This window comes from Hermetia illucens, chromosome 5 (assembly GCF_905115235.1).
Source record: "Hermetia illucens chromosome 5, iHerIll2.2.curated.20191125, whole genome shotgun sequence".
Lineage (NCBI taxonomy): Eukaryota > Metazoa > Arthropoda > Insecta > Diptera > Stratiomyidae > Hermetia > Hermetia illucens.
In genome coordinates this window covers 80084934-80096902 of record NC_051853.1, presented here as the reverse complement: position 1 = coordinate 80096902, position 11969 = coordinate 80084934, and the positions used below count along the sequence as shown (strand labels likewise).

The 11969-nt window shown below is 41.3% G+C and overlaps 1 protein-coding gene across 1 annotated transcript; it reads left to right on the top strand.

Moving 5' to 3' along the window:
- The first annotated feature begins 577 nt into the window (after positions 1-577).
- Positions 578-10763, top strand: LOC119658292 (protein THEM6). Its single transcript, XM_038065587.1, has 3 exons — positions 578-735; positions 9990-10138; positions 10198-10763. The coding sequence occupies exons 2-3, from the start codon at positions 10003-10005 to the stop codon at positions 10641-10643; spliced, it is 582 nt and encodes a 193-aa protein (XP_037921515.1). The 5' UTR covers positions 578-735; positions 9990-10002; the 3' UTR covers positions 10644-10763.
- The last annotated feature ends 1206 nt before the right edge of the window (positions 10764-11969 follow it).

Genomic DNA, 11969 nt, shown 5'->3' with positions numbered 1-11969 from the left:
ATTATGCAATACCTCATTGATGGCTTGAAAAATTTATTGTTTCCAAGACTGGTGCTATTATATTGATGAAACGGTCTGATTTCGCAAAAGTTTAAACATAGGTTTCGGGCGGTCCTCTCTCAAGAACGAATAATCTCATGAAGCTAAATGAATTAACCATTCAGTCAAATAAAAGGTGGTTCTTAAGTTATGAAAAGTACTATATACTGATTACTTTTCAAAATCCGCTCCTAAAAAGCGTGGACAATTCAAGGGTGAGTGAACTCCAAAATTGTATCTCAACATGAGTCTCACCAAAATATTGAATTTTTATTTAGAAAGTAAAAATCTTCCATCTTCATCAAACCATCCAAACACTAATTGGAAGTCTGCAGTTTTTGCTGTCAAGAGAAAAAGCTCAAAATCGATTCTTCAATAATCTTCGCTCGCTGTAGCTATTAACCAAGCAGCCTGGGCACAAAGTATCTTAATAGATGTACTGTGAGCCTGGGTTAAAGGTAGGGAATTTCCACTCCGCTAATTTCTTCACGACTCAGCTTTACGTCCATTAATTCCGGTGCTTCATTCTTACTTTCAGTTCAACTTGAATTCAGTTGGAGGTGAAACGACCGCCAAGTGGTTGGGTGACTTAACGAGCGCTGATCGTGTATAATTACTATATCAAGGGAATAATATTACTATTCTGAGTTCTTTCCTAAGAATACTATATTCATCTGTGATAAAATCTGAGTTGAAGTAAGTTTTCTAGTGATACTTTGGTTGATTATCTAATTTCATCTTGTATTTGTGAAACAATCAACTCGAAAACCGGTTGACTACTTTCTCTTTTATATTATTTATCATTGTTGAAGAAAAGTGCATAACCAATTTTCGGGAATTTCTAATGAAAGTTCAATTCTTTGACCGAAAGTACAGTGCAAAGTCCAAAAATGACTTGGCTAAAACTGCAAGTCTGATCGAATCCATAAGAAATTAAAAGGTGTTATTTGCATAAATAATTCCGGTTGTTCGACTGTGGAGAACGTTCAGTTTTCTTGACTAACTTTGTAACCGTGAACATTTGTTTTGGTATCTGTGTAATGTACAAGACTAAGTTAACATGTTAGGAATGAAAAAATATTAGAATTTACTTCTATAAGAAAAAAAAACATCTACAAATGCATATACACATATTCCATCAATAAGATAGTCCCCCAATAGCGGTTATAATGGAAATTTCAAACTTTAGAAATTTGATCATGTTATCGACACCTTGATACCTTTCAAACGCAGGCCATTTCCTTTAAGTTTCATTTTAAAGGTTTTGTGTAAAACGCTTCTCTCGTCCTATCTTCTTATTGCACTTTACTTTGAATAGATTCAATCATGTTACTAGCATCTCTCCCAGAGTTTCCTCTAGGTTTCCCCTTTCTTCTGCGAATCTTGGACAGTAGTAGAATACGTGCTCTGGGTCCTCTGGGAGAGTTTAGACAATCGGGCGAGGTGTCCAGTCTAAATCTGTAAGGTAAGTGCGATATCCTACGTACCCCGTGGCGGTAAGATTATAAATAATCTCCCGAACCACTTCTTAACGCCACGGATCAGCCTGTGTGTCCACAGATATTTTCCCGAGCGTCCTCAACGTTCTTGCCATATATTAACGGATCTCTTTCTTTCGGCGTCCCCCGTCTGCGATTAAGGAGCGATTGACTTTGTATTGTATAGTTTCGTCAACTTATCAGCCGTCGAGATGACGAACGCAACATCATCTGAGACATCTGGGTTCTTCTGTAGACTGCACTTGGGTTCTCAACGTTAAATGCGACCTGCAGTTCTCCAAACTGGGGCCGCATAGTGCAACATCAAGCTCACGACCCACGTAGTACGGAGCCCTCTTGAGCATCTTCAGAGATAATGTACTCCTGAGTTCCATCATCAGTGTCATACCAGACCCTCTGTTCTTCTAAATAGCATTCGACAATAGCAGCGGGATAGACGGGAAAACTAATCTTCGTTAGAAATTTGAAGTCAGAAAATTGGATGCATTTCTGCCGTTTAGGGTCATCACCACACAATATTCGCTGGTACTATTATTTCCGCAAATTGCATTTTTGGCCAATCCGGTAACCGGCATCAACGATTGATCCGGCTTTACGGAACTGAAAGGCCTCCGTGGCTCTCAGCAGCCAGGAGTAATTTATTGTGGACTGATTGGACTACCCGCTCTACTATTTCCTCTATGGTGTCCAGAAAACATAAATGTCTATAGGAGGGTGGCTCACTTGGAGGTCTATCAGCTTTAAACAGCAGTAACAACTTCTGTCACTTCTAAATTTGTGGAAATAGCTTTTCGAAAATGCACGCTTCCAATAACTCAGCTAACATGACCGGTCTCAATTTCACGGCGAGCTTAAGGGCGCTGTTCCATATATCATCCAGACCAGAGGCTTTGCTGTCTCCTATTCTATCACAGATTGCCAGCAGTCCGTCTCTGATGATTGGCGGACTCACTGGTAGTCGTTAGTGAACCCCATCTTGCTAGGTGAATAACTCCTGAATAATTTTCAACGAGATAGTAGGACTCGTGATTGCCGAGATGAACGTTTCCGAGCAGAACTCCTTAAACATTCACTCTTGCTTCCCTTAAATGCCACCTTGTGGGCTTTTTAGGCTTCCTTTAGGGCGTGCTCTGGCTGGCTGCCTGACGCGCAGTACGTTGTATAGCTTGTCGACTGCGCCGTTTCATCAGTCGAATCTGTGATCCATACGCCATCGTTGTGGTTTCTATAAGATTCGCTTATAGGTGTTCTTCTCAAGTAAATCCTGAGCGACCGTGCGATGACTTATTTGAATAAATTTGATTTTCTCTTGCAGTCAGCGCCTTTCTAAATGTCGGGCATTTACCACTTCCGACAATATGCTGGTTGTTCCGATCCCGCTTTCCTTCACCAATATGCATTTGTGGTCCCTACTGCATTTCCTGGCAATATGGTTTTTCTCGCTACATGTTCTACATCAATCAATACCCAAACATGAGACATTTAAAGCACTTCCTTAGTGAGATCTGTTTTCTCGAACACCACACGGCCTCTACTGGTAATCGTATTGTGGCCGTTTGAGTACCGCCATAAACTTTTTTCAGATGCACCATGGAGTCTTCTCCAAATTTCTCCAAATTGAATGTATCTTCCAAGTCAGTGTAGATTTTTCCTTTCGATGTCACTTCATCAAGATCTTCACACTGTATCATAAATTGATTTCAATTTTATTCCCGCGCACTGCGGCAGCTTTTAACCTGAGCGCGAAAGCTATCAGGTTTGCCCATGCTGGATATTTTCAGCTCGAAAATATGGCTATTTTCAGATCTTCCTTCTGAGTCCTTCGAATTCTGTTGCCATTTCTGTTCAGATCCTGAATGTCGTGATCAGCTTTGACCTCTTGAGCATTTTGGCGTAAGGCAAATTGCCCTTGCTGAAGATAATAATTGCCTCGGGATGAATTCGCACTTGAATTTTTCCCCCGTTTTTTTTTGTTTGTAACCGGGATCCACCCTTTTTTTCGTTCCTCTTGGGTTTCCTTACACCACTGACGCTCGTTCTTTGGCCATGTGCTCTTGTTTTAGTTCCGCTGTGTTGTATTACCTTTGTCTTGTTAAGGGCTGTTCATTCGCTAGAGGACCCTCTCTTTTCCCGTACTCTTTTGCTTGACTGTGATTCGATGACAGTATGATTGGGGTCACTTGGGTGGCCTGTGACACTGTTGGGATAGTAGGTTTCGGCTGCCCCTTTGAATTTCTTTCTTTCTCTTGCGAGCTGTTATGGAGGATTCCCTTTCAATATCCTTTATGACTTTTGATAAACTTCCACAGTCCAACTATTTTTGCCCCAAGCTGCGTGAAGGGTAACTCCTTTTGATCAGCGTTCTGTACTCCATGAGTTTTGATGGAATTGTTTCTTTTATAAGCTCCTCCATCTTTCACGGTCTTCATTACTAGCGAAGATCTCAGATTTGACGAGCTTATTCGGAATGGGTTCTCTTCTGGGGCTGGTAGCAACACCCAGTGTCTCCCCTCTTGAACAAACGCAATGGAAGTTGTCACCGTGTTTAGGAATTAGTTTTCAGCTTTTCTTTCTTCGGTTTTGTTGCTGGTATTTTCGGTAAGGTGGTACTATGTTTGAGCATTTCTTTCTTTAAATTTAAATCACTTGTAGCATTACATGCCACTGGGACCAAGTTGTACACCGCCAAGGTACTGCGGGTGAAGAATATCGACGGCCTGCTTGCTCACTCCCAAAAGCCGCTGATACCAGGGTTCCTGCACGTAAATTTGCTACTTTTTTCGGCTTCCATGGCGGTTTCATGCTCTGTTATCTGTTCTATAGCCATTTTGGTCCACGAACCAGAGATGAGAAAGCATTTGCCCAAGCACGGTATTTTTTTTTATTTTCAGTAAGACTGTACTTCAGTTTCATTATCATTAATGTCGTGCAAGTGATAAGCTCACAGCCACGGGACAAGTACAAAAATAAACACAAAAATCCATGACGACTGGGATTCGAACCCAACGACATTCCTGTCATGTCCACAGTCATCCATTCAAATTTCTATTCTTTTCTAAATTTTGTGAAATTCCCAGCGAGTTGTGCCAAGTTTGATTCTGTTTACTTGGATTATCCCACCATAGCTGACTAGTGACCCCCATTTATTTTTTCAATACGCCTGCAAATCATCAGAACTCTTATAGCTTCTGTTCATATATTTCCGACATATATTTTCCAGAATAGTATTTTGTTTAGCGTAACTCCCACATTTTTGTTCATTGATCCCTACTTTATATTTATGCAATGCAATTTGATGTTCCTTAAGTGTTTTAGTTTACGCTTCCTAGAGAATCTTACTATGGCTGGGTTGATATTCAGCCCCACTCTCAAGGGGCTCTTGCAAGTAATCCTCTGCTCCAGTTGGATTCAATTGCACAGGCAGCTCAAAGATCCATGATGAGCCGATATTCAGACCCTGGCCAAGGAGTTCCATAGATTGGCTAGATATGAAGCAAGACTGTTTCAGTTAATTTCCCTGGTTGCTATGCATACTGGCATGGATCTAAGATATTGCAGGTCAGGACTGTAGTTCTAATATAATTGTGCGGGAGCTACTGTGCTCAGTAGGAAGGATGATTGCCAAATTTCTAATTTATGATGGAAACAGTCAATTTTGCCTCAACGCTAAAAGAGGTCTGGTACAACTTCTACATTTGGAAGATCACCAGAGCAAGAACACCATCCGATTCGGGTGATTACAGCGGTTTAAAATTTTTCCTGGGAAGGTTTTTTGACGTTAGAAGGTGGAAAGGTCCAAAGACAATCCCTGGCTCTTGCCATACGGTTATGTAAGACTTTTACTCACTAAAATCATCTCCTTCTTCTTCGCTTACTCCGAGCGACTGCCACTTCGGTATTATGTCGCGGAGCAGGATCAGTTATGAACTGCAGCTTGTGTCGTTATTTACTACTTTCCTTCGAAGCTTCTCCTTCTTCAGCATATTGTGGATTGCCTTCACGAATTTTTTCACCGCCCTCCGTGTTTTTCAGAGGCTAACATTACATCCACGATATTCTCGGTTGACAACCGCAGTTACAAACAACATGCTCCGTATCTTCTGGAATCATCTCATATGACGGGCAATATGGGGAGGCGTCATGCGCGAAGTGATAAAGGTATGCACGTTACCCTCCGTGCCCGCTTAAGAATTGAGTCCGGTCGTAGCTAACTTCACCGTGCCTCTGATCCATTTTGAGATAACTGGAATAATCCTACGAGTCCAGCGTCCTTTAAATTGAATCTTTTGCCACTCCAAATCTCTTCACTTCGTGTTGATTTCCGACGATAGGTACAGAATTCGCCGATTGCATATGATGGATCATAGAGGCGTCGACCCTCGTTCGCCAAGAAGTAGATCGGGATTATGAATGCTATCACACATGCTGCTTCGAATGATGTTATAGACACTGAACTGACAATTTTCGTGATAAGGAGTCGGCGGCTTTGCCTCGGGTAACCTACATTTTGGAACATTCTTGCCAATAATGGAGCAACCTTGGAACCCTTTGTTGCTAAATTCTCAATGTATGATGTGGTCACCAATTCTAACTTTTATCACCGTTTGCTTCCTTCGCTTAGTGATAAAAACTACTTCGGTTTTATGGTCTGCGGGCATCAGCCCAGCGTCTTCTTGACAAGAAAAAAATTGCCTCGTTTGTGAGGACCTCGATCTCGTCAATATCTCGTGCCACAATAGTCACTCCGATGTCGTCTGCGAAGCCAATGATTGTCACTCCTTTGGGCAGTTGCAACTTTAAAATTTCATCATACATTATTATCCACAAGAGAGGATCGAGGACTATTCCTTGTGGAACCCCGTAGGTTGTTCTATAAGTCTTAGGTCAATCGTCGGAATCGTAACATAATAGTCTCCCCCGGAGGAATTCAATGACTATGCGCGACAAGTATTTGAGAGCCCCAATTTGGATAAACCCGCCATTATTTTGCTCCATTTTTAAGGTTTTGTAAAACAGAAGCTTATGGAAATCGGTTTACTGTCTATTTGTTTGTCTAGTCGTTTGTATGTTTGTCTGTCCGTTACACGCATTTTTCTCCTAGACGGTTATAGCGATTAACACCAAATTTGGTAGAAAGGTAGGAACTGCCAACGCTCATGCATACAGTTACATCCTTTTACGTCAAATTTAAGGGGGATATATGCAAAAGGGGGCTGTAAATTTTTTTCCATCAAATATAGTCATGTGAGGTATCAAATGAAAGGTATCGATTGGTGCTTTCCGAAGCCGGTCTTATTTTATTGGAAAGGTGGGGCGTGCGGGGGATCAAAATTTATCATTTCTCTAGTAGGCCCATTTTCAGAAACCACAAAGCCGAAAAAAAGGCTGCACTATATGGTGCCTAGGCTCCGAAATACCCTCCATACCGATATTCTTTTAAATCAAGTTAATAATAGTATGTTACTACAATCTGTAGTAATTGACTGAATGCAATGCAGCAGTTTAACCTATAATAGGGAGCATGATCGTACCAAGTTTGCCGGAAATGGCACCATCGGTAATAAAGTTATAATAGGTCAAATTTGTCGCTTCTTTGCAAATTCAAGACTTTGAATGTCAATATCACGCGATAGTGGATACTCTCACATAATATATGGATATGTTATGTCTTAAGGGGCAAATGCACACTCAAATGTCTTTATATAAGAAATACACAAAACTTTTCATACCTGAGTCGTCCGGTTTTCCGACTTGTTCAGTACTGAAGGAATTCTGCACGTCGAGAATAACTACCGCGTAAGATTTATTGGCCTCTACTGCTTCCTCATCAATTCTTGTCACCATACTGACCGCATTGATAGTAGATCTCTTCTTTCGGAATCCCAACTGCTTATCTGAGAGACCACCCTTCCTTTCTGTGATCGGTACAAGCCTATTGTACATGACCTGTCTCAAAGGTTTGCCAAGCAGTTTAATGGGCATATTGGCGTATAAGATCACCCAAAGATTTATTTGATTTCGGGATTAGGACAAGCATCTGTTTCCTCCACTTTTCCGGAAAAAAACATTTCTTTGAGGCACAACGTAAATGTTTGAGCGGCCCTGGAATCTTGGAACTGTTTTAACGGGCACTACCAGAGCTTTATTTGGAATGTCATCTAAGCGTGGGGCTTTATTTTCCACAATTTTATTTGCGACTTCCAGGATTTCTTCAGCGGTTACCTCGGGAATTTCACCAGAATCTATCTGGACAGTGGGCAGATTCGATTCGCTTGGAACTATTAGAAAGAGGGTACTAATGATCTCCCGCTGCAAATCAAGGTTGGTGATCGGTAACGAACGTTCACCCTTGATTGATGCAATGACCGCCTTGTATGCACCTCCCCATGGGTCGGAGTCAGTTTCCTTGCATAACCTCTTGGAGTGTTCAGTTTTACTTCTAGAAATGGCTGCTAGCAGTTCTTTCCTCGCCTTTTTATATTGGTTGTGCAACTCTTCAGACTCAGGCCGGTTTCTGCTACGTTCACTGTGTCTTTTGGTTTTAAAGCAAACTTTACGAAGTTAATCGATTTCGGCATTCCACCAGACGTTAGGCATTTGTTTTTTGAGTACAATGTGGCGTGGCATGGAAGCGTCAGATGCTTTTTTTTATGCACCACTTTTTCTTCTTCGTTTTCCACCGGCATCGCTTCATGCAGAAGAATTTCTTCGAACACCTGTCAAGTTTCTTGGATGCCTAACCCATTCCTGAAGTTTTCTTGATACGTTTTGCTCCTGTCATAATCTCCATCTGTGAGATGATAATCTCATGGTCGCTGTGCGTATATTTCTCGCTCACCTGCAATTGAAGATCCTTAGATAATGTGTCGCTAACAAACGTAAGGTCTAGCACCGATTCCATATCTCCCCAAATCTTCGGCCCAAGGGTTCGTGCGTGGTTCGGAAGTTAATGTTTCCACCGTTAGTGCAAATTCATTTAGCATGAGGCTTGGCGCAGCGTAGCAACTCAGTATATGAACGCCGCCTACTTTAGCTCGTGTGAATTCGTCGTCTGGGCTATTCGTGTCTTCGATTGCTCGGTTTCCACAGGTCCAGATTGCCGCTTTTCCGTTTCAGTCTAATATAAAAACGCGACTGTAGTGATTTTTGTAATATTCCCATATGATGGCAATGTCAATTTTATTTTGAAGTACGCTGCCCGACAATGGTTTAAATTCAGTCTGTCTGTCTGTCATTTTTCTCGAAAACGGTTATAACGATTTGCACCAAATTTGGTGGAAAGGTAGGCGCCCACGCATAGAGTGAGTTACATCGTCGAATTTTTTTCACCAAATATGGTCATGCGGGATATTAAATGAAAGGTCTCGATTAGTACTTTCCGAAGCCGGTGTTAGTTTTGACATTTGTAGGAAAGGTCCAGAGTGCGGGGGATCCAGAGCAATCATTTTTCCACGGACGCATGCTCAGGAACTACCCAACCCAAAAATCTGAAAATCCCCGAAGTACCCTCTATACCGATATCTGTTCAAATAAAGTTAATAATAGTACATTACTATAATTTTTAGTAATTGACTGCAGAACCCCCTTAAGTTCATCTTGGAGTCGCGAAATTTCCTAGCAGTATAGTACATGATCCTACCAACTTTGGTGGAAATCACACTATTACTAACAAAGTTGTCAAAATTGTCGCTTCTGTTCAAATTCAAGACTCTGAATGTCAATATCACCCGAAACTGGATATTGTCACATAATATATGCATATATTACGTGCTGCGTACTAATGGGACGTACTAATGGGGCCCACTGAAATGTTTTTATAAAAGAATTACACAAAACCTTTCATACCTGAAGAGTGTAGCTTCCGGATTACTAGGATTACTTCTAGGGATTTTTGCCTAGTGCTAGTCACGCATATATCCTGGTTGATTGAATCATTGGTTGAGGTGTAGTAAATAGAGAACGCTTTTTAAGATTATGTGGAAAACAAAACTTTATTAAATTCGGTTCACTATCTGTCTGCCTCTCTGTCTGTCCATCTGCCCACACATTTTTCTCTGAAACGGTTTTACCAACTGACACAACATTTTGTGGAAAGGTTGGAACCATGAACCCACACACATGCAGTGAATTTGCGGTTGAAAGGGAAACGGTTTCCTAGACATATGATCCGTGGGGTAACAAATGAAAGGTTTCAATTATCACTCTCTGAGGTGATTTCAGTTTGGCTTAGGTGTAAAAATAGGAGAATGGGGGCCAGGAAGAGGTCACCTAAGTTAAGAGGCCCTTATGACATCTAGGCCTCAAAATAACCGCATTTGGATATTTGCTCAAATAAAGCTTTTAATAGTATATTATCGTGTTTTGGAAATTTATTATTTTAATTTAATTTATTTAATTTTTGGCTCAATATACAATTTTTCTGGAATCTAAAATTTTTGTTTTTCATTTCAGACATTTTATAGTTATGTCCTGGATCGTAGCCCTACTTATTCTTTATATAATCTGGGACGTAAACTATTTCATCCGTTGCGTTTTCACAGTGTTCTGTGGCCGTTTACTTCAGAAAAAGAGGAAAATCACAGACACAACAACTATCTACGGTAAGACACTGAATCTGCTTAAATATTCTTCACTCAAACTTAACCAATTCTGCTTTCAGGTCTTTGTACTTCTCAAGATGTGGACATTTTTTTTCGCCACATGAATAATGCCCGTTACCTTCGAGAGCTAGATTTTGCACGTTTCCATTTTTATGGATTGACAGGATTATACGAGGAAGTGTGCAAAGTGAAAGGTGGAGCGGTTCAAGGAGCTTCTAGTGTCCGCTATCGGCGAACTATTCCTATTTTCCACCCATATAAAATTCAAACTCGCCTCGTGTGGTGGGACGATAAGGCCATTTACTTGGAACAACAGTTCGTAACCTTGGCCGATGGTTTCGTACGCGCTGTTGCATTGTCCAAGCAATGCATTACGAATTGCAATGTTTACGATATTATTAAGAAATTCCCGGAAGGAAAGACTCGTCCTGATATGCCAGAGGAATTGAAATTATGGTTAGACGCAATTGAGGTATCTAGCCAGAAGCTGCGTAAGGATAAGTGAACTTCGTAAACTGGATTGTTAAGTTTTTAGCTTAAGCATTAGTTAATTGGTGATAAGTTTCTGAAGCAGGAATTGTGTTGGATATATGTGTATAATGAATAAATTTTTTTAAATAGTTCAGATTCGAGGTTCATATATACATTGACTGCTCAAAAAGTTTTCGACCACGGCAGTCATTAATAAAAACTGATGAACTTTTTGTGGTTTGCGCATATTCTGAAGTATTTGGTAAAATGTGGGTAGGGTAGGTGAATACGTTTACGAACAGAGTGTTGGGCTTCCGTAATGGCAAGTCGTCGCACTACAACAAAACATCTCCCGATGAGCCGCGCACTCCATCTGGCTCTTGGTTTATTTTACCAAAAGAGTTGCAACATACTTAGTGTACGTGACTATTTCTCACGAGGAACCACCCTCTTTGACTCATTGCCCTTGCGCTCCTAGATGGTCTGATTCCCGTGATTACCATTATAGCCGATTCTTAGACAATAGGATAGGTAGACGCCACCCACAAAGCACTTAAGCAAGGCGCTTAGGACACATCTCCTTGCCGAGGGCATCAGCTTATGCCTTCACCCCGAGGGCAGAACGGGCAGCGTTGTTCGCATAAGAAGACGTTTTCTGATACGTGTAGGGCCCCAAAATTCGTCATAAGCCGACTTAAGAGATTTAGGCGTGGATTCGGTTTCTAAAATCAGGAGTCCAGCTCTTGGCAAGACCCCGAAGTCGAAGTCGCGTCCTACCTCTTTCCGGTTTCTTTCTGGAGAGTAAATACCGCCCAAAGCCGCCTCTTTTTCGTTGCAAATCTTCGCTTTGAGATCTTTTTGCCCGCATCTAGGACATGGAGTTCTCCTATCAGATCCTCGGCAGGTTGTAAACGTGCTCATAGTCTAAGTACAAGCATCCTACGTAATAGCCATCCAACTTTTCGATTATTGCTCAGTAACTTTCATCACAGCGACCATTAGCCATCGCAGAGGTGTTACTTATTCAGACAATGCTAACTTCGTATATTCAGACTTAATGGCCTTCTCCACTTCGACATTTCCTGTGAGACAGTCAAGATCTCAAATTTCAAGAATCCGTTGACCCCTCATACTTTTGTTAATTGCCTTTGGGTTTAATTTGATGACCACCCCGCCTCCCTTTGTTTTCTGTATGGAATACCCTTCTCCGAGTTGCATTTTATAGCGGATTTCGTTGAGAACTTTCGTAAATATATACCCAGTCGTCGGGTTGATGAGCAGAGTCGGCGGTCTAGTGCTTCTTCGTTTCTTTGCTTTTTCCTCTGATGATTCTTTATTCGTAACCGATTTGGCTTTGGGC